Source organism: Hyaena hyaena, unplaced genomic scaffold, assembly GCF_003009895.1.
Source record: "Hyaena hyaena isolate Hyena2069 unplaced genomic scaffold, ASM300989v1 scaffold_9, whole genome shotgun sequence".
NCBI lineage: Eukaryota > Metazoa > Chordata > Mammalia > Carnivora > Hyaenidae > Hyaena > Hyaena hyaena.
In genome coordinates this window covers 4930017-4951784 of record NW_024080641.1, presented here as the reverse complement: position 1 = coordinate 4951784, position 21768 = coordinate 4930017, and the positions used below count along the sequence as shown (strand labels likewise).

General features: G+C 54.0%; 1 protein-coding gene and 1 non-coding gene across 3 annotated transcripts; one reads left to right on the top strand and one right to left on the bottom strand.

The window, feature by feature from the left end:
• The first annotated feature begins 805 nt into the window (after positions 1–805).
• Positions 806–14878, top strand: CEACAM19 (CEA cell adhesion molecule 19). Of its 2 annotated transcripts, XM_039248944.1 has the most exons (9): positions 806–860; positions 2142–2510; positions 9388–9538; positions 11776–11859; positions 12403–12449; positions 13246–13331; positions 13833–13892; positions 14149–14151; positions 14219–14878. In XM_039248944.1, the coding sequence occupies exons 1-9, from the start codon at positions 806–808 to the stop codon at positions 14270–14272; spliced, it is 909 nt and encodes a 302-aa protein (XP_039104875.1). In that variant the 3' UTR covers positions 14273–14878. The 2 variants fall into 2 exon arrangements, with proteins under 2 accessions (XP_039104875.1, XP_039104871.1); XM_039248940.1 differs by lacking the exon at positions 14149–14151.
• On the bottom strand, positions 1562–1735 carry LOC120244751. The gene has a single exon (XR_005531618.1).
• Positions 14879–21768: the final 6890 nt, after the last annotated feature.

Below are 21768 nucleotides of genomic sequence, written 5' to 3'. Positions count from 1 at the left end.
CAGTGTGTGCTGGAATGAATGAATGCGTGCATGCACGATGCTCTTGAAATATGCTCAAAGCTTTATTTAGAGTAACCATCCACAGGGGCGCCTGGGTGGCTTGGTCGGTTGGGCGTCCGACTTTCGCTCGGGTCATGATCTCGCGGTTCGTGGGTTCGAGCCCCGCGTCGGGCTCTGTGCTGGCTGCCAGCTCAGAGCCTGGAGCCTGTTTCAGTCTGTGGCTCCCTCTCTCTCTGACCCTCCCCTGATCACGCTGTCTCTCTCTCCTAGAAATAAAAAAAAAAAAATTTAAAAAAAAAATAGAATAACCAGCCACAGGTCAAGTCCCATCTCCACCTACTGGTAGGCTTGCCTCCTTCCTTGAGCCTCAGTTTCCCCATCTGTGAAATGGGCACAGCTACGCATGGAGGGTGTGGTGGTTCCGTCGGGGCTCCATGCAGGGATCTGCCTGGCCCGGGGAGATTGCTCAGTCAGAGACCGCCCCCATTCCTGTCGCGATTACTGCTGTTGTTCCTGACAGTCCCACTGGGCGGAAAGAAGAGAGGGCTTGAGGGGGATTAAGGGAGGAGTCCCGGGAAACCCCAGGAAGCTCCCCAGTCACCCCGGAAAACTGGTTCAACCAGTGTCGGCACCCATCCCACAGAGCACAGGTGAAGCCTCTGGAGCCTGCGGAAAGGGGGTGCTGGGGCTCGGCCGGCCTCGCCATGTCTGGGAGTCACCCCCAGGACCCCCACTGAGCCGGCCCACTTCAGCCCACGCACTCTGCGCCTGCAGTGGCCCCTTGGCACCTCCACAGGACACCAAGATGATGAGTCCTGAGGGGACCCAGCGCCGCTTCTCAAAGGGCCTGCTGCTCTCAGGTAAGGAGGAAACACACCCCAGGGCTGAGGGGGGAGGCAGGACTCAGCCCAGGGGCTGAGGTTTTCTCTTAGAAGGAGGGAAAGACTGACGGTCAGGGAAGGGGAGATCATTAAGAGTAAGATGGGGGGAGGGCAGGGAGGACGGTGAGCTGTAGAATCACACCCCATTCCTAATTTTAACTATGGAATTTTCTTTTTTTTCTTTTTTTTTAATATTTTTTTTATTTATTTCTAGGAGAGAGAGAGAGAGAGACAGCGTGATCAGGGGAGGGTCAGAGAGAGAGGGAGTCACAGACTGAAACAGGCTCCAGGCTCCGAGCTGGCAGTCAGCACAGAGCCAGATGTGGGGCTCGAACCCGCGAACCGCGAGATCATGACCCAAGCGAAAGTCGGACGCTTAACCGACTAAGCCACCCAGGCGCCCCTGCAAGCTGGTTTCTTAAATGCTTCTACTCACATTTCATCGAGCAAAGTAAGTCACTTGGCTGTGCCTAATGTCAGGGGTCAAAGAAGTGTAATCCTCCCAAAGGTCTATGAAGAGGGCCACACTGGAAATACTGATAAACACGACAGTTAATAACAAAATNAGCTTAACCGACTAAGCCACCCAGGTGCCCATCTATGGAATTTTCGAGAATGTCAGGACCACGAGAACAGGGATTTTGGGTTTTGGAGAGGCGGTTGTGTGCGGTTTTTTTTGGTCCTATTTGCAATATCATAAGTGATCGTCAAACTGCGGCCAGAATGGTCACACCTATGATCGCACATTCAGAGCCCAGGAAAATTTTTACTTAGGTCAGGGTTGGGCTGCCTGGTCCAAGGCTGCACCCACAGCCGGGCAGGTTCAGGAGCACAGGCTCCTTCCCCTGGACCATCATGGGGGCAGGAATTTGTTTGTATTTGTTTCCCTGCTGTATCCCCAGTGCCTAGAAATCTAGAGAAGTTTAGACATATTATACCATACATAATATGTATGTCTGTAAGTATTGGTGAATGAATGAATGAATGAATGAATGAGTGAATTCAGAGAGCCCATGGGTTTAGAAGGAGACCACACAGCATCTCAGGGCAGAAAAACATGCTGGACCAATGGGATGAGAAATCCGGGCTTTGTATCTGGGCTCCCGCTGCTGACCCCAGGGCAGACATCACCAATCAATCCCAGCCCTGTTTCCCCTGAACAGCAGAGTCCTTGTCCCCAGATGAGGATGCACAGGGAGGAGACGCTACGGTCCCTGCCCAACACCTCTGATGTCAGGCCACCCCTGTTACTCCCCACAGCCTCAGTCCTGGCCCTCTGGGTCCCCCAAGGCTCCTGGGCCGCCCTCCGCATCCAGAAGATTCCAGAGCATCCTCAAAAGAACCAGGACCTTCTCCTGTGTGTCCAGGGCGTCCCGGACACCTTTCAGGACTTCAATTGGTACCTGGGGGAGGAGGCCTCCGGCGGTACCATGTTATTCACCTACATCCCGGAGCTCCAGCGCCCCCAGAGGGACGGCAGCGCCATGGGGCAGCGCGACATCGTGGGCTTCCCCAACGGCTCCATGCTGCTGCATCGCGCCCAGCCCGCCGACAGCGGCACCTACCAGGTGGCCGTCACCATCAATCCTGCCTGGACCATGAGGGCCAAGACCGAGGTCCAGGTGGAGGGTGAGTGTCGCCCCGCCAAGGGAGGGAGCGGGGAGGCTAATGCGCCCTAAAGGCAACCGCACTCAGGATCTGTGTGCAAAAACCACCCCGTTTGGCCCTCTCCTTCATCCGTTCGATGGCACGGATTGAGCACCTACTGTGTACCAGGCTCTGAAGCAATGGCTTAACCCTCACTGACAAAATATCTGTTGAATGCCCACCTTGTGCCAGACCCTGGGGAATGCAACATATCATTTACTGTTCCCATGCATTCATTAGTAGGGTATTTATTGAGCTCCTGTGGTGTACGTGGTCCTAAGGTTTACACTACACTTCTCCGTCTTCGTGGTCATAAGTCAAGTATTTATTGAGGAAGCCACTCAGGGCAAAGTGCTAGAGAGAGTGGTGAACAAGGGCAACAGCCAGTTCACAGGCACTCAGACACACTTGCCCTAGAGCATAGCCTCTCCGTCTGGGCAGCTAACATATTGGGCTGGCCAATTCTTTGTAGGACAGGGCTTCACACTGCAGGATACTTAGAGGCTTCCCGGCCTCTATTCCCTAGATGCCAGGACGATCTCTCCAGTTGTGACAACCGGAACTGTTTCCAGACATCGCCAAATGTCACCCCTGGTTGAGAGCCACTGCTCTATATTAACTCATTTGTAGCTTTAAAAAAAAAAAAAAAAAAAAAAGGGATGAGAGCGCCCCCTGGCTGACTCAGTTGGAAGAGCATGTAACTCTTGGTCTCCAGGTTGTTTGAGCCCCACGTTGGGTATAGAGATTACTTAAATAAAAGTAAATACACTTTAACATTTAATTTCATGTAAAACCTCTATCAAATGTTCTATATCAATTATATCTCAATAGAGCTGGGGTGGGGGGGGAAATAATGTCTCAACCCTCTCAGGCCGACTGGGTCATTGACCATGTGTCCCCAGAGGACTCTGATCATGCCATTACTTCTGTGATTTTCATAATGTCCTCTGACTTATCCCATCCCAAACGTATCTCACAAGAATAGTAATTCTTCAAAGCAAGAGAGCGAGAAAGTACCGGTCCTTTAATCATCCAACATCTACCACAGTGGGGTGGTGGGTGGGGGACACAGCGGGTTCTCAGTTAATGTTTATTGAATGAAAAAAATGAATGAAAACTTTCAAAACCAAAAACTCCATGAGGCAGACACCATTGTCGTCTCTACTTTCCAGATGGGGACACTGAGGCCCAGAGCGTGGTAGAGCTGGGACTTGATCCCACAAAGTCACAACGCCAGAGGCTGGGCACTTACCCACTTCCTCTCAGAGGAGAGAAAGAGAAATAAAACCTCCTTATTCATATGTGGGATGCTGATAATGAGCCTGGAAATGATGAATTAAGACCATACTTCAGAGACATTAACAATAATTAGAGCTAACATTATTTGGTGCTTATTACATGCTTGCTTTATATATAACTCATTTAATCTTCGCTGCAGACATGTGGTTGGGAAATATCATCAGACTCATTTCACAGATGAGGGAATTGAGGCACAGGGAGGTTATGATTTGCCCAGTAAAAAAAAAAAAAAAAAAAGATTAAACAGTATGACGTAATGTGGGATGGGAGGTCATTGAGTAAGCTTGCTGAAGAAGTGACATTTGAGCAGAAGGAAGGAAAGGAGCTCTGCAGATTTCTGAGGGACAGAAGAGGGAAGAGCAAGTGCAAAGGCCCTGAGGCAAGTCTAGCTTGGCGTCAAAGCATATAGACAGAAGGATGCCGTGGCCATAAGGCAGTGAGCAAGCTGGGTGTTTGGAGTCGAGGCCTGAGAGGCACACAGGGGCCAGGCTTGGTGGCCATGGGGAGAACCAAGGAAGCCACTAGAGGAAATTAAACGGAAGAGTGATCTGATACACTTTAACCCACCCATGGTTAAATCTCTGTTTTATTTAGAAGGAAGCTGAGATTTGGGTGGTTTAAGGCATGTCCCAAATATCAGCCTCAGGGCTGGGATTTGAATGCAGGGCCGCCTGATTCACACACAGAGCCGCCTCTGCAGATGCTGAACAGCTCCTTCACTCGTTCCTTCAGCAAAGCTTCCCCCAAGAGCCTCTTCCCCGAGACCGCCTCGGCGTCTGGACTGCCCTGGTCAGTGCAAGGACACAGTGGAGATTGGGGCAGCCCTGGCCCTGCCCTCCTGGGGGCTCACAGCCCAGCGGGGGAGACAGATATTAACTAATAACCACACACACACACAAAATAGATCATTAGGAACAGTGCAGGGACCACGAAGGAAAGGCACATGCATACAGGGATGATGAAATTGTAAATAGCGATAGCAGGGAGGTTGCTCTGGAAAGGTGGTCCTTCAACAATGCTTGAATCATGACTGGCAATTCTAAGTAGAGGGGAAAGGAGCTTTGGGAGGTTTCCAGGCAGAGGGTTTGGTCTGTGCAAAGGGCCTGTGGCAAGAAGCTGTGGGGCTCATGAACTGAGCTGGCAGGAGGCCAGCATGACTGAGGCGGGAGATCAGGAGAGGCATCCTAGGCCAGCGCTGGGGGATGTTTTCAAGCCAAGGCTCGGGTTTTAAGGGCAGAAGCTCTCTGCAAATGACTCATAGTGTAGGGAGCCTTGTAGAACCCTGGAGGAAGCCCCCTGGAACGTCCGTTCCGGGAGGCCTGGGTTCACAGCTGTCTCCTCGGAGCCTAGAACAGGGCCAGACACACTGCTGAATAAATGAATGGGTGGGGAGCCCCGCAGGGCTGATAGGAAATAGAAGTTGTCAGAAAGGCAAGTGCTCCCTTCTCCTCCAGGGGGTGCCACCTCTGGCTTCCTCTCGGCTCATAGGCTCCATTCTCGTCTTCACCACCGGGGATTCCTGCCAGACCTCAAGCTGGTGTCAGCATAGGCTTCTTTGCATATTCTGAATCTCGCCTTCCAAAATGCAGAGATAGAAAGGAAGAGAGCTGGGGCGCCTGGGTGGCTCAGTCAGTTAAGCGCCCGACTTCAGCCCATGTCATGATCTCACAGTTCAAGCCCCGTGTGGGGCTCTGTGCTGACAGCTCAGAGCCTGGAGCCTGCTTCGGATTCTGTGTCTCCCTCTCTCTCTGCCCCTCCCCTGCTCACGCTGTCTCTCTCTCAAAAGTAAATAAACATTTTAAAAAGAGAGAGAGCTAGCTGAAGAGACAGACAGAGAGGCGGAGACAGAATATGGCTGATCCCAGCCTTGCCTGTGGTTTCCGTCCCCTTGAGTGAAGGGTCTGCTCCTTGTCCAAGGAGTGGGAGAGGCCTGGGGATCAGGACTGGACAGATGGACGAGGGCTCAACACCTGCTCTCCTCATATCATAATATGTACCTATTGTTTTGTCCACCATGAATCCCCAAGGGCCGAGCAGTGCTTAGCACACAGTAGGTATTTCATAAGTGTTTGTAGCTCCACCTCCCATCCAGGGGCACCCACTGGATGCCAGGCCCCTCTAAGCCAAGCGCTTGGCTGACCTCACTGCATTCCATTCCCACAAGATCTGAGATGACCCTCATTTTACAAAGAGGCCACCATGCGGCTGGGAACGGCAGGAAGCAAGAGCCCTGGCTGGGTCTGAGTCCATGTCCCTGGCCCTCTGCCACCTGGTTCTTTCTCTGCCCGGTGGGATCCACTCCCTCCTGGGAAATCCCTTGTGGGAAATGCCAGAGGGCTGAGCATAGGGAACAGGAAGCAGAACGGTTTGGCGAAAGGAAGTGCAAAGGAAAAGCCGGAGATAACAGAGGGAACGAGGCATGGGGTCGGGCGTGTCCTCGTGGCAGGATGGGTCTGGCCTGTGCAAAGGGCCTGTAGGGGAGAAGCAGCCAGGGCATTTATATTGGAGGACAGCTGCTGGGGGTGGGGTGGGGGACGGACATGGGGGGGGGAGCCCTTCCTGTGTCCCGGGTAATTCTCATGCTTTATCTCTCTGAATCCTGAAGGAATTTGAAAGAGAGCCCAGCCCCAGCTGGCACGCATGGAAGGGGGGTTACTAAAGGCTTGCAGAACCCCCCAGGAGGCCACAGCCTGAAAACACAAGAGAGGCCCAGGACACGGAGGTCCTGTACCTGTCCCCAGGGTACATATGAGGAAACAGAGGCTCGGAGAGATAAAGTCAGTCGCTCGAGGTCCCACAGCCGTTAAGCAGCCTAAACCGGGCTCAAAAGCCAGAAGGGGATCGCAGTCATTTACAGCCCGTGTCTGTTCTCCCTTAAATATAGCTGCGGGGACTTGGGACCTTCAAGCCACCTTGCACGGGTTCCTCAAAGCCTTCCGGGCCCTCTGACACCCAATGCAGTTAATTACAGAGCCCAGCTCCCCTTTACTGGACACGTGCAGAGTGTTCCACACATTTATCCTTTATGTCCTCCCAGCCACGGCGCAATGATCCCCATTATACAGATGGAGAAACTGAGGCACAGAGCGTTTAAGTAACTTCCCCCAGGTCACCCAGCAAAGGAGCCCCCGCTTTTATGACTTGATTCTGCCTTCACCATGAACAACCACCAGCGAGGGCTAACGGGACGCGTCATGGGGTTAAGACTTACCCGCAGGATTTACCTTTAGTCAAAGGGCGGAACCTTTCAGAGCCTCTGTTCCCACAGCGTCTGTGACATGGGGGCAATGACACGTCCCTCCAGGGGTCGGGGTGAGGACTGGTTGGCAAATCCTTGTGAAGCTGTGGGCATCAGCAAAGGCTGCCCAGTGAGGAAAGCGAAGGGTATTTATTCGGAGCTGCGCTGGCCTGGGACGCAGCCCCTCTTGTATTTGGGCAGCGACGCCAACGCTTCCTAGTGGCAACGGGACCAGGCTTCAGCCGGGCCCTGATTGGAGCCCGTTGCCCAGGGACCTAGAAGGCGATTGGCTGAGCTGCCTACTTGGCTTTCTCTGATTGGTCCGAAGTTAGAAGCAGGGCGGGACATTATGGAAGCTGTTGGTGGTTAATCAAGCCCTGGTCATTTAAGGCCAATTCTTACAGCTGTGACTTTTTGTCGTCCTGGATTGTCACTGAAGATAGGAATGCTGTTTCCTGCAAGTCTGACCCAAAGCAGGCTGGCTTCCTGGGCTTGTTTAACAGGGTCAGTGCTCTGGGCAGCTCGCTGCAGGCTGCGGGTCAAAATTCTATTTTTGCATACGAGCTGGCTGTTGTCCACTTTTATAATGGGCTCTCAGAGCCCTTTTCCCAAATTTGTTTGTATCTAATCAAAGATACCTCTGGCAGGGCGCCCGGGGGCTCTGTCGGTTGAGCGACCAACTCTTGATTTCATCTCGGGTTAGGATCCCAGAGTCATGGATTCGAGTCCCCGTTGGGCTCCGCGCTGGTCATGGAGCCTGCTGGCTCAATCATAGAGCATCAGGGCTGTGAGCTCAAGCCCCATGTTGGGTGTGGAGCCTACTTGAAAAAAAAAATTTTTTTTTAAAGGTAGAAGGTGCGGGGTGCCTGGGTGGCTTAGTCGGTTGAGCGTCCGACTTTCGCTTAGGTCATGATCTCGCGGTTCGTGGGTTCGAGCCCCGCATCGGGCTCTGTGCTGACTGCCAGCTCAGAGCCTGGAGCCTGTTTCAGTCTGTGACTCCCTCTCTCTCTGACCCTCCCCTGTTCACGCTGTCTCTCTCTCTCTCCTAGAAATAAATTAAAAAAAAAAATAAAGTTAGAAGGTGCAAACGTTGCTAACACAGCGTCTGGAAGACGGACTGTCTTCTCTCCTCTGCCCAAATGCAACCCCTCTGGGCCTTGGTGTGCCCATCTGCAAAATGGGCCTAACTCAGCCACTTCCCTGCGCTGTGGGGTCAACGACCACATAAGCCCAGACAGGAGCTACCTTCTTCCTCCCAGTGAGAAGATTAAATTTGAAAATGGGTTTTGGACACTTCAAACAGATCAGCTTTCAGGGAAATGGATGAAATCAGCAAATATTGAGAGATTTAGTTACACAAATATATATAATGATGCCCTAATCTGTTTGGAAATAACAGTCTTCACTCACGCAGAGCCTGAAACAGTTCATTCGCACCCTTCAAAGGCTCCTGGGACATAGATGACTTTTTGGAAGCCACACAGAGTGGTCATTAGGAGCTCAGGTGGCCCAGGTGTAATCCCGGCACTGCACCTGCTGTAAGCCATCACGCAGGTTAGTTCACCTCTCTGTGCCTCAGTTTCCTTATCTTTAAAATGGCACAGAACCTACTTTGTTGGAAAATTGAAAGAGCAGTGTGTGTGTGTATAAATCGATTCAATCTTCACAACAACCTCACAAGGTAGATATTCTTATCCCCATTTCACAGATTGGGAGAGGCACCAAAGTTTGAGTATCCACCCAGGAACTTGAACCCCAGCATTCTGACCTCAGAGTCTACGAGCTTAGGTGCCAAGAAGGGCTGGGACATAGCAGGTACTCAGCTTGGTATTAAAGGCCGGAGGTCCTCATGGTGGGAGTCAGAAGTCAGATGGGCTTCGTCCCAAACATGGCAGGTAGTGTTGGAGAACCCTGTGAGCCAAGACCCTATGCCCCCCACAAAACATAGCCCAGAACCTCATCCTTTCACTAGAAGGATGGAGGGATCACCCACTGAGGCAAGAGAAAGTAGGTCGGGGTGGGGGGTGTGCAGTGGGAAGAGTGTGTCAGGAGGTAGGTTTCCGATGTGCTGAGGACAGTAGGAAATCTCAGGGAAGCAGAGATCTCAGAGAGGGGAGAGCCAAGGGGCTCCATCTGGTGTGGCTGCGTTTTGTGTGCAGCAAAATCAACCAGAGAGTCGGACGCTCAACGCTGAAAAGCAGGAGAGAGCTCCGTGCTGAGAAGCTGAAATTGCACATCGGTGTCTGTGGACAGGGGTGAGGGGAGCGGGGAGACCTTCCCAGGACATCTCATAGGCCTCTTGCTCTCTCTCATGCCCCTCAGAGAAGCACAAGGAGCCGCCCGTTACACACCTGCCCATGAGCGCTGGGATCCTGGTTGCCGTCATTATCGGATCCCTTGCTGCTGGATCCCTCTTCATCGGGAGCGTGGCCCACCTCCTGTTAACAAGCAGCTGGAGGGGCCAGAGCCACAGGTACGGGGCCCCCAGGCCGCTCCCTCCTTCCCTCCATCTTCTTCCCCTCCCCTCGGGTCCCACTGGCCAATTCTTCCATAAGTCACGTCATCTGACTCACATACACACTCTCATCAAATCTCAGAACTCTTGAGGTGAAAAGGCTCTTTCCATCCTGTGTTAGAGAGACGTCTGCACTTCAAGGGACAGAAACCCTACCTTTGAATGGGCTTGTGAAAAATTAGAAAGGTGTTTTTTTTTCTTCTCTTACATGAGCTTCAGGTATGGCTGGATCCAGGGACCCGATGTCGTCAAGGGACTCCTCCATACACCTTTCAACTCGGCTTTTCTGAGGCAGGCGCTCCCCTTGGGTGGCGTGACAAGAGAGCCCCCAGTGGCTCTGGGCTTATGTCCCAAAAGTTCGGGGGCCACCGCACTGTGCTCCTAACACTTCCAACAGAAGCCTCAGCGCTGCTTCTCACTGGCTTAACTGAAATCACACGTCCTCATGCAGACCCACCACTGTGGCCAGATGCCAAAATACCCTGATCGCCCAAACTTGGGCTGTTTGTCCAGCTGTGGAGCCAGAAAGAGACCCCAGCTCCACATGACCAGATGGGTTCAGAGTGGGGAGGGGTTCCCCCCCAAAAAAACCAGACTCTTCCTAAAAAAGCAGAGTGCACGGTGGACAGGCAAAGGCATCCGATGGTGGCTCCGTCTGCACGGGGCGGGGGGGTGGGGGGGAGCACTTTCCCAGGGAACCATGGGTTCATGACAAATTCCTTCCACATGAAATCAGCCTCTTGAGAACTCTCTGTCCTGACCTCGCTTGCAGCCGTGTGATTTTTCCGGCCTCCCTAATCCCCGGAGAATGAAGGCAGCAACTTTATCTCCTCCTCCCACCCTCCCTCAGGTGCCGCAGTCTCTCCATCTTCATCCTTCTACGTGTCTCTCTCCCGACACGCTCCAAGCTAAGGGGTTGTGCGCACGAATCAGTCAGCACACATCTGTGGAGGGCCTACTGTGTGCCCTGGAAGAGGAGTTGGAGGCGGTGCCTGGGTTCAGTGGGAGCAGGTGCTGTGATCGATTAGTCATGTCTGCCACGGCCGGAGGGATGGAAGGTGCCTCAGCCCGGCCTCCTCCTTGGCTCACAGCCGGCACTAAAAGAGGCGATGCGGGTCCCTAACTCTCCTGGGGGCTTCCCAGGAGGGCGCCCCTCCAGGTGGGTAGGCAGCAGTTTCACGAAGCAAGGAAACTCGGATACAGGCTTGTCTGGGTCAAGGAGGCCCTACTAGGCTCAGTCACGTCCACCGCGCAGGTGTGCTCAGCACCACAGGCCGTCTCAAGGCCATGTCCTTGGAGAGGCCACTAGGAGCAGAGGAGGCAGGTAGAACCCACATTCCCAGGACACGGATGGGGGCGAGGAGCCCTCGCGTGCCTGTGTCCAGCTCACCGATCAATCGGTGGTCCCATCTTTTTTTAATAAGGTTATTTTTTTATTTTAAGAGAGCATACACTTACGAGAGGGGGAGGGGCAGAGAGAGAGGGGACCCCAAGTGGGCTCCGTGCTGTCAGCGCAGAGCCCCACTCGGGGCTCGAACTCACAAGCCACGAAATCATGACCTGAGTGGAGATCAAGAGCTTAACCGACTAAGCCACCCAGGAGCCCCGTCGAGCTACAGATTTAAACCATTGTTTGGCTTTCGTTTTCCTCACTTTCTACTTAAGTCGAGTTTCATTATAATGTGGCAGCTTCTAACTGTCTCCTGCTTCCACTCCCGCATCCCCCCGCCCCGTCTGTTCCCCAGTCAGCACCCAGAAAGATCCTGTGAAAATCAGTCAGTTCGGGTCCCTCAGAGTCAAGGCCAAAGTCCTCGCCATGGACACAAGACCTAGCTTGACCCACTGCCCCCTCTGACCTCCCCCTCTCCCCTCTCTGCCCCTCACACTCTCTGCCCCAGCCATACTCCTGTCTTTGCTGTTCCTTTGCTATGCCTGTTCTTGCCTCAGGGCCTTTGCACAAGCTGTTAGAACTCTCTTCCCATGATTTCTACATAGCTGATTCCCCTGCCTGCATCAGGCACTTGCTTAAATGTCACCTTCCAGTGAGGCTCCCCAAACCATCCTACTTAAAACTGCACACACACACACCCTACCCTCTGCCCCTTTCCATCTTCGTTTTCCTTCATAGCACTTTTCACTCCCTGACGTTCTACTGCCAGTCATTTATTTGACTCCTCTCTCTCTCTCCCCACTAGAATGCCTGCTCCAGGAGGCCAGGGGTCCTTGTCTGTCTTGTTCCCAGCTGTGTCCCCAGTGGCTTCAACGGGGCCCAGCCCACGGTGTGTGTTCTGTAAATTATCTGTTTCGTGAGTTGAGGGATTGGCTGCAGTGATGTCCAGTGTACTTTTTCACTTTTTAATTTTTTTTAAAGCTTACTTATTTATATTGAGAGAGAAAGAGAGGAGAGAGAAAGAATCCCAAGCAGGCTCCATGCTGTCAGAGCAGAGCCCGATGCGGGGCTCGATCCCACGAACTGTGAGACCATGCCCTGAGCCGAAATCCAAGAGTCAGACCCTTAACTGACTGAGCCCCCTGGGGACCCCTCAAGTGTATCGTTTAAAGAAGGGTATCCAGGATTTAGATGGTCTGTATCACTTGTGGCACAGGCCGTTGGTACACAGTAGCAGCTGGGGAAACTGAGGAAGGGCTCTGTGGCTGGAGATTATGTGAGAAGGGCAGGGGGGAGGGAGCAGGTCCTGGCTCACTCTGAAGCAGGGACTCTCTCTCTCTCTCTCTCTCTCATGAGCTGATGGGCTTCTCTGAGTCTCCACCCACCTGAGCAGCCTACTGCCCTAAGGTTGGCTCCCTCCTTATACCCCCAGGATGACAACCCCAGAGAAACCAGAGACGCAACCCCGTCACAGTGCCGGTAAGCCAGGAGTCCTTCCTCTTCTCCCGGTCAGCCACACCCCCTGCCCTTCCCCACTGGGGGCCCCCCCATCACCCGCCCCACCCAGACCTCTCCAGGGCTCTCCAGACTCAGCCCACAGACTCTGAACAGTCAGCACCCACCCCAAACCTGTTTTTCGTCTTCTTCTCAGTGGCTGGCATGCCCAGTGCCCTCGCCCCGTCTCCCAGATCCCCACACCCAGCTCCTTGCTGGTCTCCGGGCCTCCAGGCTGGCCTCCACCCCATCCCTGGGCAGAGTGCTTCTAACACTCTCATCTCGTCACTCCTCTCTGCTCACAAGCCCTCCATGGCTCCCCAGTGTCCTTAGGACAAAGTCATGGCTCCTTAACATGGCTCTCAAGACCCCCATACACGGTCCCATCTCCCCTCCCCCATCTCCCCTGGCTTCATCTCCACATGGAACATTCCCACCCTCAGAAAGGAAATGATACAAAACAGGCTATACATACATATATATATAATCCAGACAGACCAAGCGTAGCACAGCTCTTCAAACATGGCAGGCTGTCTCTGCCAGACCGCTGCACCTACTCACTCCTGCTTTTGCGTAGCCTTCTCTTCCTTTTTCAGTCTCAGATGTCCCCTCCTCCAGGAAGCCCTCCTTGACCCACCTCCGGGAGCCCTGGGCTCCCCCACTCGCCTCTGGGTGAGAGGAGGGCTTTGCACAAATGTTAGCTGAATAAATGAATGCTGACAGCAGAGAGCACGGCCGTTGGCCACCTGTCGGCTGGTTCCTCCCTTGTCCTCTGCTTCAGGTGACGAGAACATCTACGAAGTGATGCCGTCGCCGACCCTCCTGGTGTCCCCTCTCAGTGACACGGGGTCTGTGAACACCGCCTTGGTGAGCCCCCACCCCGTCCCCCAAAGCCCACCCGGCCCCTTGGCCCACACTGTGGGAACGCGACTCTCTCTGAGGCTCCCTGCTTTAAAGCCACCAGGAAAAGAGACTGGAAAAGGGACACAACATAAGGAGCATTTGTCCCTGGGGCGTGGAGACTGGTGGGGGACTCTAGTTTCTCTTCCATTTGGCTGTAGTTTCTAGCTGAGCAGATATTCCCTTTACTATTGGGTGGGAAGGGCTGATAGTAAGAAAAAGTTCGTTGAATGAGAGCAGACATTTAGCAAAAGCTAAAACTAAAAAGCTCAGAAGGGCCGGTGTGGACGGGAGACCTAGGGGTCATTGTCAGAACACTGGACGCCCCTCTGCCCCCCCTCTCTCCCCGCGGAGTCAGGAGGGCACCGTGCGGACTTGGAATCCAGGTCTGTTCTCATGCCGCTCAGGGCAAAGGTTGGAGGGTGCGCGTTGCGAGGGGCTTGGCTCACCCCTGCTCTTCCCTTGCAGCCCCTGCCCTCACCCCTGCCCTCGCCCCCGCCTCGGGGGCCAGAGAACCACCACTACCAGGTGCGGAGCTGGGAAGCGGGAGGGGTCATGGGGTCATGACCATGGCCGGGTGGGAGGGGCCACCCTCACCCGACTGCTGTCCACCTGCTCTCAGGGTCCGCAGCTCCCTCCGCAGGTAGGGGTAGCACGGACACAGCACAGCCTCACCCCTGCTCGGGAGGCACTTCTCTCCTTCTTAGAAACCTTCCAAGGCTGTGAGTTCACACAAGAGGAAATGAAGCCCAGAGAGGGAAGGGCGGTGCCCAGGGTCACACAGCAGGTCAGGGCCCGCCTGACCCCGACTCTGACCCCCCCCCCAAAATCCCCCTCTCTCCCTCCCCCACCAGGACCTGCTGAACCCCGACCCTGCTCCTTACTGCCAGCTCGTGCCAAGGCCCTGAAGGGGCCCCAGAAAGGAGGAGCGAAAGCCTCAGCCTTCCCCTGGGGCCTGGCGCACAGGAAAGCCATGCCGGAGACCCCGCCAGGGGCCGGCGGCCAACGAGGTGGACTCAGAGGAAGACTTGGGCAGGTGTCCTGGGCAGGGAAAAGAGACCGTGATGGGCACAGTTCCTCTTGGACCCGCTGAGTGTACAGCCCACTCTCAATTCTGGTCCTTCCACACCCTGGGCCGCTCGCCAGGGAAAGGCCGGCTCTGTCCTTGTCCCACCCAAAGTACCACCTCCCCCCGCTGCGTACCTGGGGGTGGGGAGAGAGGTCTCGGGCCTGCCTCTAGCCAGACCTCACAGGCGCCTACTTGGGGGACTTCTGTCAGCTCGCAACGCCCCACCCCTGCTCCCTGGTTGTCCTGGGAGCCCTTTCCCCTGGGGACAAGGCAACCCCCACCGCACAGGCCCCCGAAGGATAAGGCGCATGGCGGGGAGGGCTGGCCTCACAGACTGTGGCCCCGACGACAGACCTGCTCAGTTGCCAGCGGAGACCCCTTCCCTGCTCAGGCAGGGGTAGACCAGCCCCTCTCAGGACCCAGTCTTTCAGAACCTGTGGCCAATTTCTGCCCGTTGCCCCGCCCCCCCCAGCCCTCCCTACCCCCACCCGACCCCGGGTCCCAGATGTGGGATTTCCGGAAAGGTCCTGTCTCCAAATACAGTCACAGGGAGGGTTAGGGTTAGGGCTTCTACCTACACATTTTGGGCAACATGATTCAGTACACCAGGGTTGGTACTGAGTGAGCCAAAACACATGTAGTCAGGCTCAGAGAACTCGTTCTTGAAGATGCTGTCATCTTGAAGGTGGGGGGTGCACTAATTAAGATTTAGAAGGAGGCAGGTGCAAAGAATCCAAAGTGACCCTAGCTCCGACAAGACAGGAGTCTTTCTCTCTTAGTAATTTGGCTAATCTGGCGTGGTGGCTCCGTCCGAATTGCTGTCCCTGCCCGGCTCTAGCCTGGCTCTCCGCCACCCTTGTCCATGTCATCCCAGATGGCTCCCACCACATCGTTTCTCCAGTCGGTTACCCCTTAATTTATTCACTCATTCAGCAATAAATAAGCCACGTGTTATGCACAGTTCTGGATCTTTCGGCTTTGGGAGGGACCAAAACAGACCATCACTTCTGTCCTCCGAGAGGGGCGCCGTGGCAGAGGAGAGAGTCACCGGTCGCAGTAACTAACATCCGTGGTATGCTGGATGGTGATAAGTGCACTGGGGAGATAAAGAGAGAAGGGGGGCTGGAAGTATTGAGGGATTGGGATTTTTGGAGAAAGAGAGAGAGCACGTGTGCGTGCACGTGCAAGTGAGGGAGGGGCAGAGGGTGAGGGAGGGACAGAATCCCAAGTAGGCTCCACGCTCAGCATGGAGCCCGACGCAGGGTTCAATCCCATGACCGTGAGATCACGACCTGAGCCTAAATCAGGAGTTGGATGCTCAACCGACTGAGCCACCCAGGCGCCCCAAGGCATTGTGATTTGGGAAGGTCAGAGAGGGCATCACTGAGAAGGTGACAATGAGCAAAGACCTAAAGGAGGAGAGAGAGGACACTGTATAGGGATCTGGAGGGAGAGCATTCCAGGCAGTGGAAACAGCAAGTGCAAAGGTCCCGAGGTAGGTTGGTGCCTGGGGAGTTCAAGGAGCAACAAAGAGGCCAGGGTGACGGGAGCAAAGAAGGAAGGGGGAAGGGTGGGAGGTGGGGTCAGGGAGATGGCGAGCTGGATACGGTGCAGGGCATGTAAGGCCCAACAGCCTGTAGCTTTTGCTCCAAGAGCTGAAAAAAAGCCTGGGAGACTGAAAATGGCCCCTCAAAGTTGTCTATGTCCTAATGCCCTGTGAACATTACCTTACACGGCCAAAGGGACTTTGCGGGTGTGATTAAGTTAAGGATCCCGATGAATGCCTGGGTGGCTCAGTCAGTTAAGCATCTGACTTCTGCACATGATCTTGCAGTTGGTGGGTTTGAGTCCCGCGTCCGGCTCTCTGCTGACAGCTCAGAGCCTGGAGCCTGCTTTGGATTCTCTCTCTCTCTCTCTCTCTCTCTCACTCTCTCTCTGCTTCTCCCTTGTTCATGCTCTGTCTCTCTCTCAAAAATAAATAAACATTAAAACAAAATTTTTTAAGTTAAGGATCCTGAGATAGGGAGATTATCCTGGAAGACCCTAGGGAGCCCTAAATATAATCACGAGGGTCTTTATGAAAGGGACCCAGGAGGGGAGAGAGCAGGGAAGAAGCTGTAATAAAGGAGGCAGAGATTGGAGTGATACCGTACTTTGAGGATGGAGGAAGGGCCCCAAAGCCACGGAGTCAGAGGCGTGTGATGGGCGAGACTTCGACAGGCCCTTGCTGGCTTTGAAGATGGCAAGAGGCATGAGCAGGACCCAGAAGCTGGAAAGGGCAAGAACACAGATTCTTCCCTAGAACCTCCAGAAAGCAGCCCAGCCCCGCCGACACCTTGATTTCCGCCCAGGGAGACAGACCCCTTTCGGACTTCTGAGCGCCAGAACCGCAAGCCAATAAATCCCTATTGTTTTAAGCCACTGTGCTCATGGCAATAGGTTACAGCGGCCCCAGGACACTAATACAGAGGATGAGGAAGACTTCGCAGGAAGGGAAGTGGCAGCTGCCGCTGACTCACTATGCAAATACTCCCTGTAAGGATTTCTCCATCCTCAGCCCCTGCTCTGCAGCTTCTGAGAAGGTCAACCAGGTCGGCGCTGGGCAGGTCAACCCCAGGCCTGGCTGCTAGAGTGCAGAGTATCAGGGGACCCCGTGCCTGCCTTCCTCTCCTCTCCTCTTTTCCAGAAACTCCTTGTCGAACCCCAAAATCCATTCTTCCCTTCTCCTCAGTACTGGGTTTTTAACCAAGCGTGTGCGGGCTGAGCATTAAAAAAAAACTACATTTCCCAGATTGCCTTGCAGCTGGATATGGTCATGTGACTAACTCCAGGCCAATGAGATGCGAGCAGGAGTGAGACCTATGCTCAGTCCTCAAGCCACATCATTACAGGGAGAGCATGCCCCCCTCTGTGCCCACCCTTCTGGGAGGCCTGGAGAAACGATGTGGTGGGAGCCATCTGGGAATGACATGGACAAGGGTGGCGGAGAGCCAGGCTAGAGCCGGGCAGGGACAGCAATTCGGACGGAGCCACCTCACCAGATTAGCTAAATTACTAAGAGAGAAAGACTCCTGTCTTGTCGGAGCTAGGGTCACTTTGGATTCTTTGCACCTGCCTCCTTCTAAATCTTAATTAGTGCACCCCCTCACTTTCAAGATGACAGCATCTTCAAGAACGAGTTCTCTGAGCCTGACTACATGTGTTTTGGCTCACTCAGTACCAACCCTAGTGTACTGAATCATGTTGCCCAAAATGTGTAGGTAGAAGCCCTAACCCTAACCCTCCCTGTGACTGTATTTGGAGACAGGACCTTTCCGGAAATCATTAGGGGCACGCCTGGGTGGCTCAGCTGGTCAAGAGTCTGACTCTTGATTTCAGCTCGGGTCATGATCTCACGGTTCGTGGGCTGGAGCCCTGTGCCGGTTAGCGCAGAGCCTGCTTGGGATTCTCTCTCTCCCTCTCTCCGCTCCTCCCCTGCTCACCTTTCTCCCAAAATAAATAAACATTTTTTTTTAATTAAAGAGATCATTAGGGTTAAATGAGGTCATAGGGTGCAATAGGACTGGTGTCCTTATGGGAGGGAAATGTACTAAGGATGCCCACAGGCGTGGAGACAAGGTCATGGGCAGACGAGGAGACTGCCGTTCGCACGCCAAGGAGAGAGGCCTCAGGAGGAACCAACCTGCTGACTCCTTGATCTCAGACGTCCAGCCTCCAGAAATGCGAGAGAATAAATGTCTGTCATTGACGTCACCAGTCTGTAGTGTTTTGTTATGGCAGCCCCTCGCTGACCGATACACACTCCTCCGACTCCAGCCCTGGCCAGTGGGATGCCAGTGAGGTCTTCTTCCTCCACTACGAAGCCAGATGTAAACATGATGATACCAATGGCTCCAGTAAATAGAGCCGGGCCTTCGTGTCTTTACGTGAATTGCTTGAATTCTCAAAATAGCCTGGCGAGGCCTGGACTGTTTTATTCCCATTTCTGCAGATGGAGAAATGGAGGCTCAGTGAAGTGAAATGATTGTCCCAAGGACACACAACAAGTATCAGGAGAGGCCAGCATTGTGGTCAGGATGAGCTGGGTTAGGCTGCAGTAACAAACAGCCCCACCATCTCGGTGGCTTCAAAGAGGAAAGGTGTAGTTCTTCTTCGTGTTTCATGTTCATCTCAGTTAGGCAAACGTGAGCAGAGTCTGGAGAGCCCTGTTTTGCATCTCCTCATTCTGGAACCAGGCTGACAGAGTCCATCACTGTACCAGAAAAGGGAGGGGACACGGCAAAGCATGCAGGCTTTTAAAGACTTTCACCTGGAAGTGACCCTCGTGTTCACATCTCATCAGCCAAAGGAGGGCATGCGATCCGATCTAATGTCAAGAGGGGTAGGCAAGTGCAATGCTACCGTGTATTCAGAATAGGGAAAAATGATAGGAATGAACAGCCCAATCAATATGCCATCAGGATTCACATCAGAGCCCACACGCCCAGCCACTATGCTTTCTTGAGAGAACTTTCCAGAAAGACCTGCTCTCCTCCACCTCTTCATTCAATGACTCACTCAGCAGGCGCTGGATCAGGCTGGTGGGGATGGCTGGGGGAAGAAATGCATGGAGCCAAAGGATATTTAGAATGAAACATGGACAGAATTTGGTCCTGGGCTAGATGTAAGGGATGAGGAAGAAGGATGTGTCAGTAACTTGTTTGTGGGGTGCCTGGGTGGCCCAGTGGGTTAAGTGTCTGACTCTTGATTTTGGCTCAGCTCATGATCTCACAGTTCATGAGTTCGAGACCCACATCAGGCTCTGTGCAGACAATGTGGAGCCTGCTAGGCATTCTCTCTCTCTTTCTCTGCCCATCCTTCTCTCTCTCTCTCTCTCTCTCTCTCAAAATGAATAAATAAACTTTAAAAAAAGGAATTTCAGGGGTGCCTGGGGGGCTCAGTCAGTTGAGCATCCGACTCTTGATTTTGGCTCAGGTCATGATCTCGCGGATTGTGGGTTTGAGCCCCACGTCAGGCTCCGTGCTGACAGCACAGAACCTGCTTCGGATCCTCTCTCTCTGCCCCTCCTTTGCTCACGCTCTCATTCTCTCAAAAATAAAATAAATACATTTTAAAAAGAAACTTAAAAAAAAGAATTTCACAAGAAACCTTTTTAAACAAACAACTTGTTCGTTCATCAGTGCAACAAACATTTATTGACCACCTACTGTGTGCAGTGGTTCTGGCCTCCGAGGTGACAGCCAAGAACAAAACAGAGGTCCCTGCCATCACCTGGCAGCAAACGGCAGCAAACGGCAGCAAACGTCATCTCCAGGAGACTGATGTCAGGAAGGAGAATGAGCTGGTGCCGAGGAAGCTGGGGGACTGGAGAAGGGGGGGGGGCCAGGTGTCTGGTTTGCTGAAGGCAGGCAGGGACCGTGGGGGCATTCACGGGGTGGAGGGCAGAATTTGCAGGGAGGGAAGACCCGCCCACACGAACCCTTGGACACAAATGTTCACCACGCTATTCATCATGGCCAAACGGTGAAAACAACCCAAACGTCCATCAGCAGATGAACAGAGAAACAGAACGCGGTGTTTCCAGACAGCGGAATATTATTCGGCCATAAAAAAGGACAGGGGTGCTGATCCATGGGACAGCGCGGATGAACCCGTATGCTGAGTGAAAGAAGCCAGAGGCAAAAGGTGACATACCGTATGATCTCATTCACAGGAAACGTCCAGAATAGACGAATCCCTGGACACGGAAAGCAAATGAGTGGCTGCCAGCAGGGCAGATAGGGGAATGAGGAATGGCGGCCAATGGGGGCAAGGATTTCTTTTGGGGGTGATGGAAATGTTCCAAAATTGATCGTGGGGATGGTGGCACAACCCTGTGAACACACGAAACACAGCGAGCCGTGCGCTTTAAACGGGTGAATTATCTGGTGTCTGAATGATATCTCAATAGAAAGAGGAGGCAGGGAGGGAGGTAAGAAAGGGCGGGTTTGGGAGGCCAGTCTTGAATTCAGTCTGGCGTGTTGGCAGAGGGGAGCTGGAGACCCGGATGGGGGGGAGGTGTGGGGATGGAGACAGTGGACGTGGGTGCACCCTGCAGCATGGCCGCCCCAGAAATGTCGTCTTCTATCACTGGTTAGGGTTTGAGTCCATTGAGCCCGTCCTTTTTGCCAGGTTGCAGACAGGACGTATGTCAACGCATGACCAGCAGGGGGCAGCAGAGGACCACGCAGACCCACAGTCAAGTTCGCGGCGCTCGGAGCATTTCGCACCTCACCTCCGTGCACCTGTCCCTAGCCTCTGCCCCTCTGTTCACCCTTCTGGGTGCCCGGAGAATGTGCCCAGCTGCCCAGGCCCAAAACATAGGGTCTTCTTCCCTCGGGGAAGGGCAAGCACCAGAACCTACCTCCTAGGCCTCCTGAGATTGGTGTTTCTACAGCCCGGCCCTGGGCCAGGTCGTTTCCCCCCCTCCCCCCCCCCCCCCACACCAGCCTCCTAACTGGCCTCCTGCCCCTCGCATGTCCCACCCCAAGACAGCCCAAGGGATTTTCTAAATCCCAAACTCAGTGCTGCCTCTCCCTGCTCAGAACATCCATGGCTCCCCAGTGCCCCTAAAGTCTGGGCTTCTCACCAGAACCTGCAAATCCCTGAGAAGTCTGGCTCCAGGAGGCCCCTCAGCCTCCCTTTCAGCACCCTGGGCCCTCACCCCCACCCTGTGGTCTGTGGTCTACAGTCCACCAGGCTGAACTTCTAGACCTTTCACACTCGGCTCCCTGTGTGGGGGGCATGCCCACAGGCACAGCCCTCCATCCTGCCTGCCCCACCCCCATTCATCTTCCAGCTCTCAGCTCAGACACCTCTTCCTCCAGGAAGCCCTCCCTGACCCTCAGTCTGGGTCAGCTCCCTCTCCTGAGTCCATCCACTTCAGCCCTGCCCACTCTGGGTGGTCACCATCTGGGGACAGATTTGTCTCTCCCCTGGAGTGTAAGCCCCGGAAGGACAGGGCCAGGGCTGCCTGGGCCTCTGATGGGCCCCAGCACCACCCAGCAGGGCAGGCACAGGGCAAGGGCTCAAGGCACCTACGTGAAACACGGGAATGTGTGCGGATTCTCGTTATGCATATATCCTTCCCTTCCGGTACCTGGGAGCCTCCATTCATTCATCGACAAATGTTCACCATGCAACTACTGTACACCAAGCACTGTTGAATGAACCCCCCCGGGCTGCTTGCAGGCCCGGGCTGGAGGCGGGGGGAGACACAGAATTGGAAACAGGCTCCAGGCTCCGAGCTGGCAGTCAGCACGACTGACGCGGGGCTTGAACCCACAAACCGCGAGA

Excerpts from the sequence above, each read along its gene's own strand:
- CEACAM19 (XM_039248944.1), top strand. The coding sequence starts at position 806 with ATGATGAGTCCTGAGGGGACCCAGCGCCGCTTCTCAAAGGGCCTGCTG. Across the intron at positions 11,860-12,402 it reads TCAACGGGGCCCAGCCCACG|GATGACAACCCCAGAGAAAC; the intron begins GTGTGTGTTCTG and ends TTATACCCCCAG. Across the intron at positions 13,332-13,832 it reads GGTCTGTGAACACCGCCTTG|CCCCTGCCCTCACCCCTGCC; the intron begins GTGAGCCCCCAC and ends CTTCCCTTGCAG.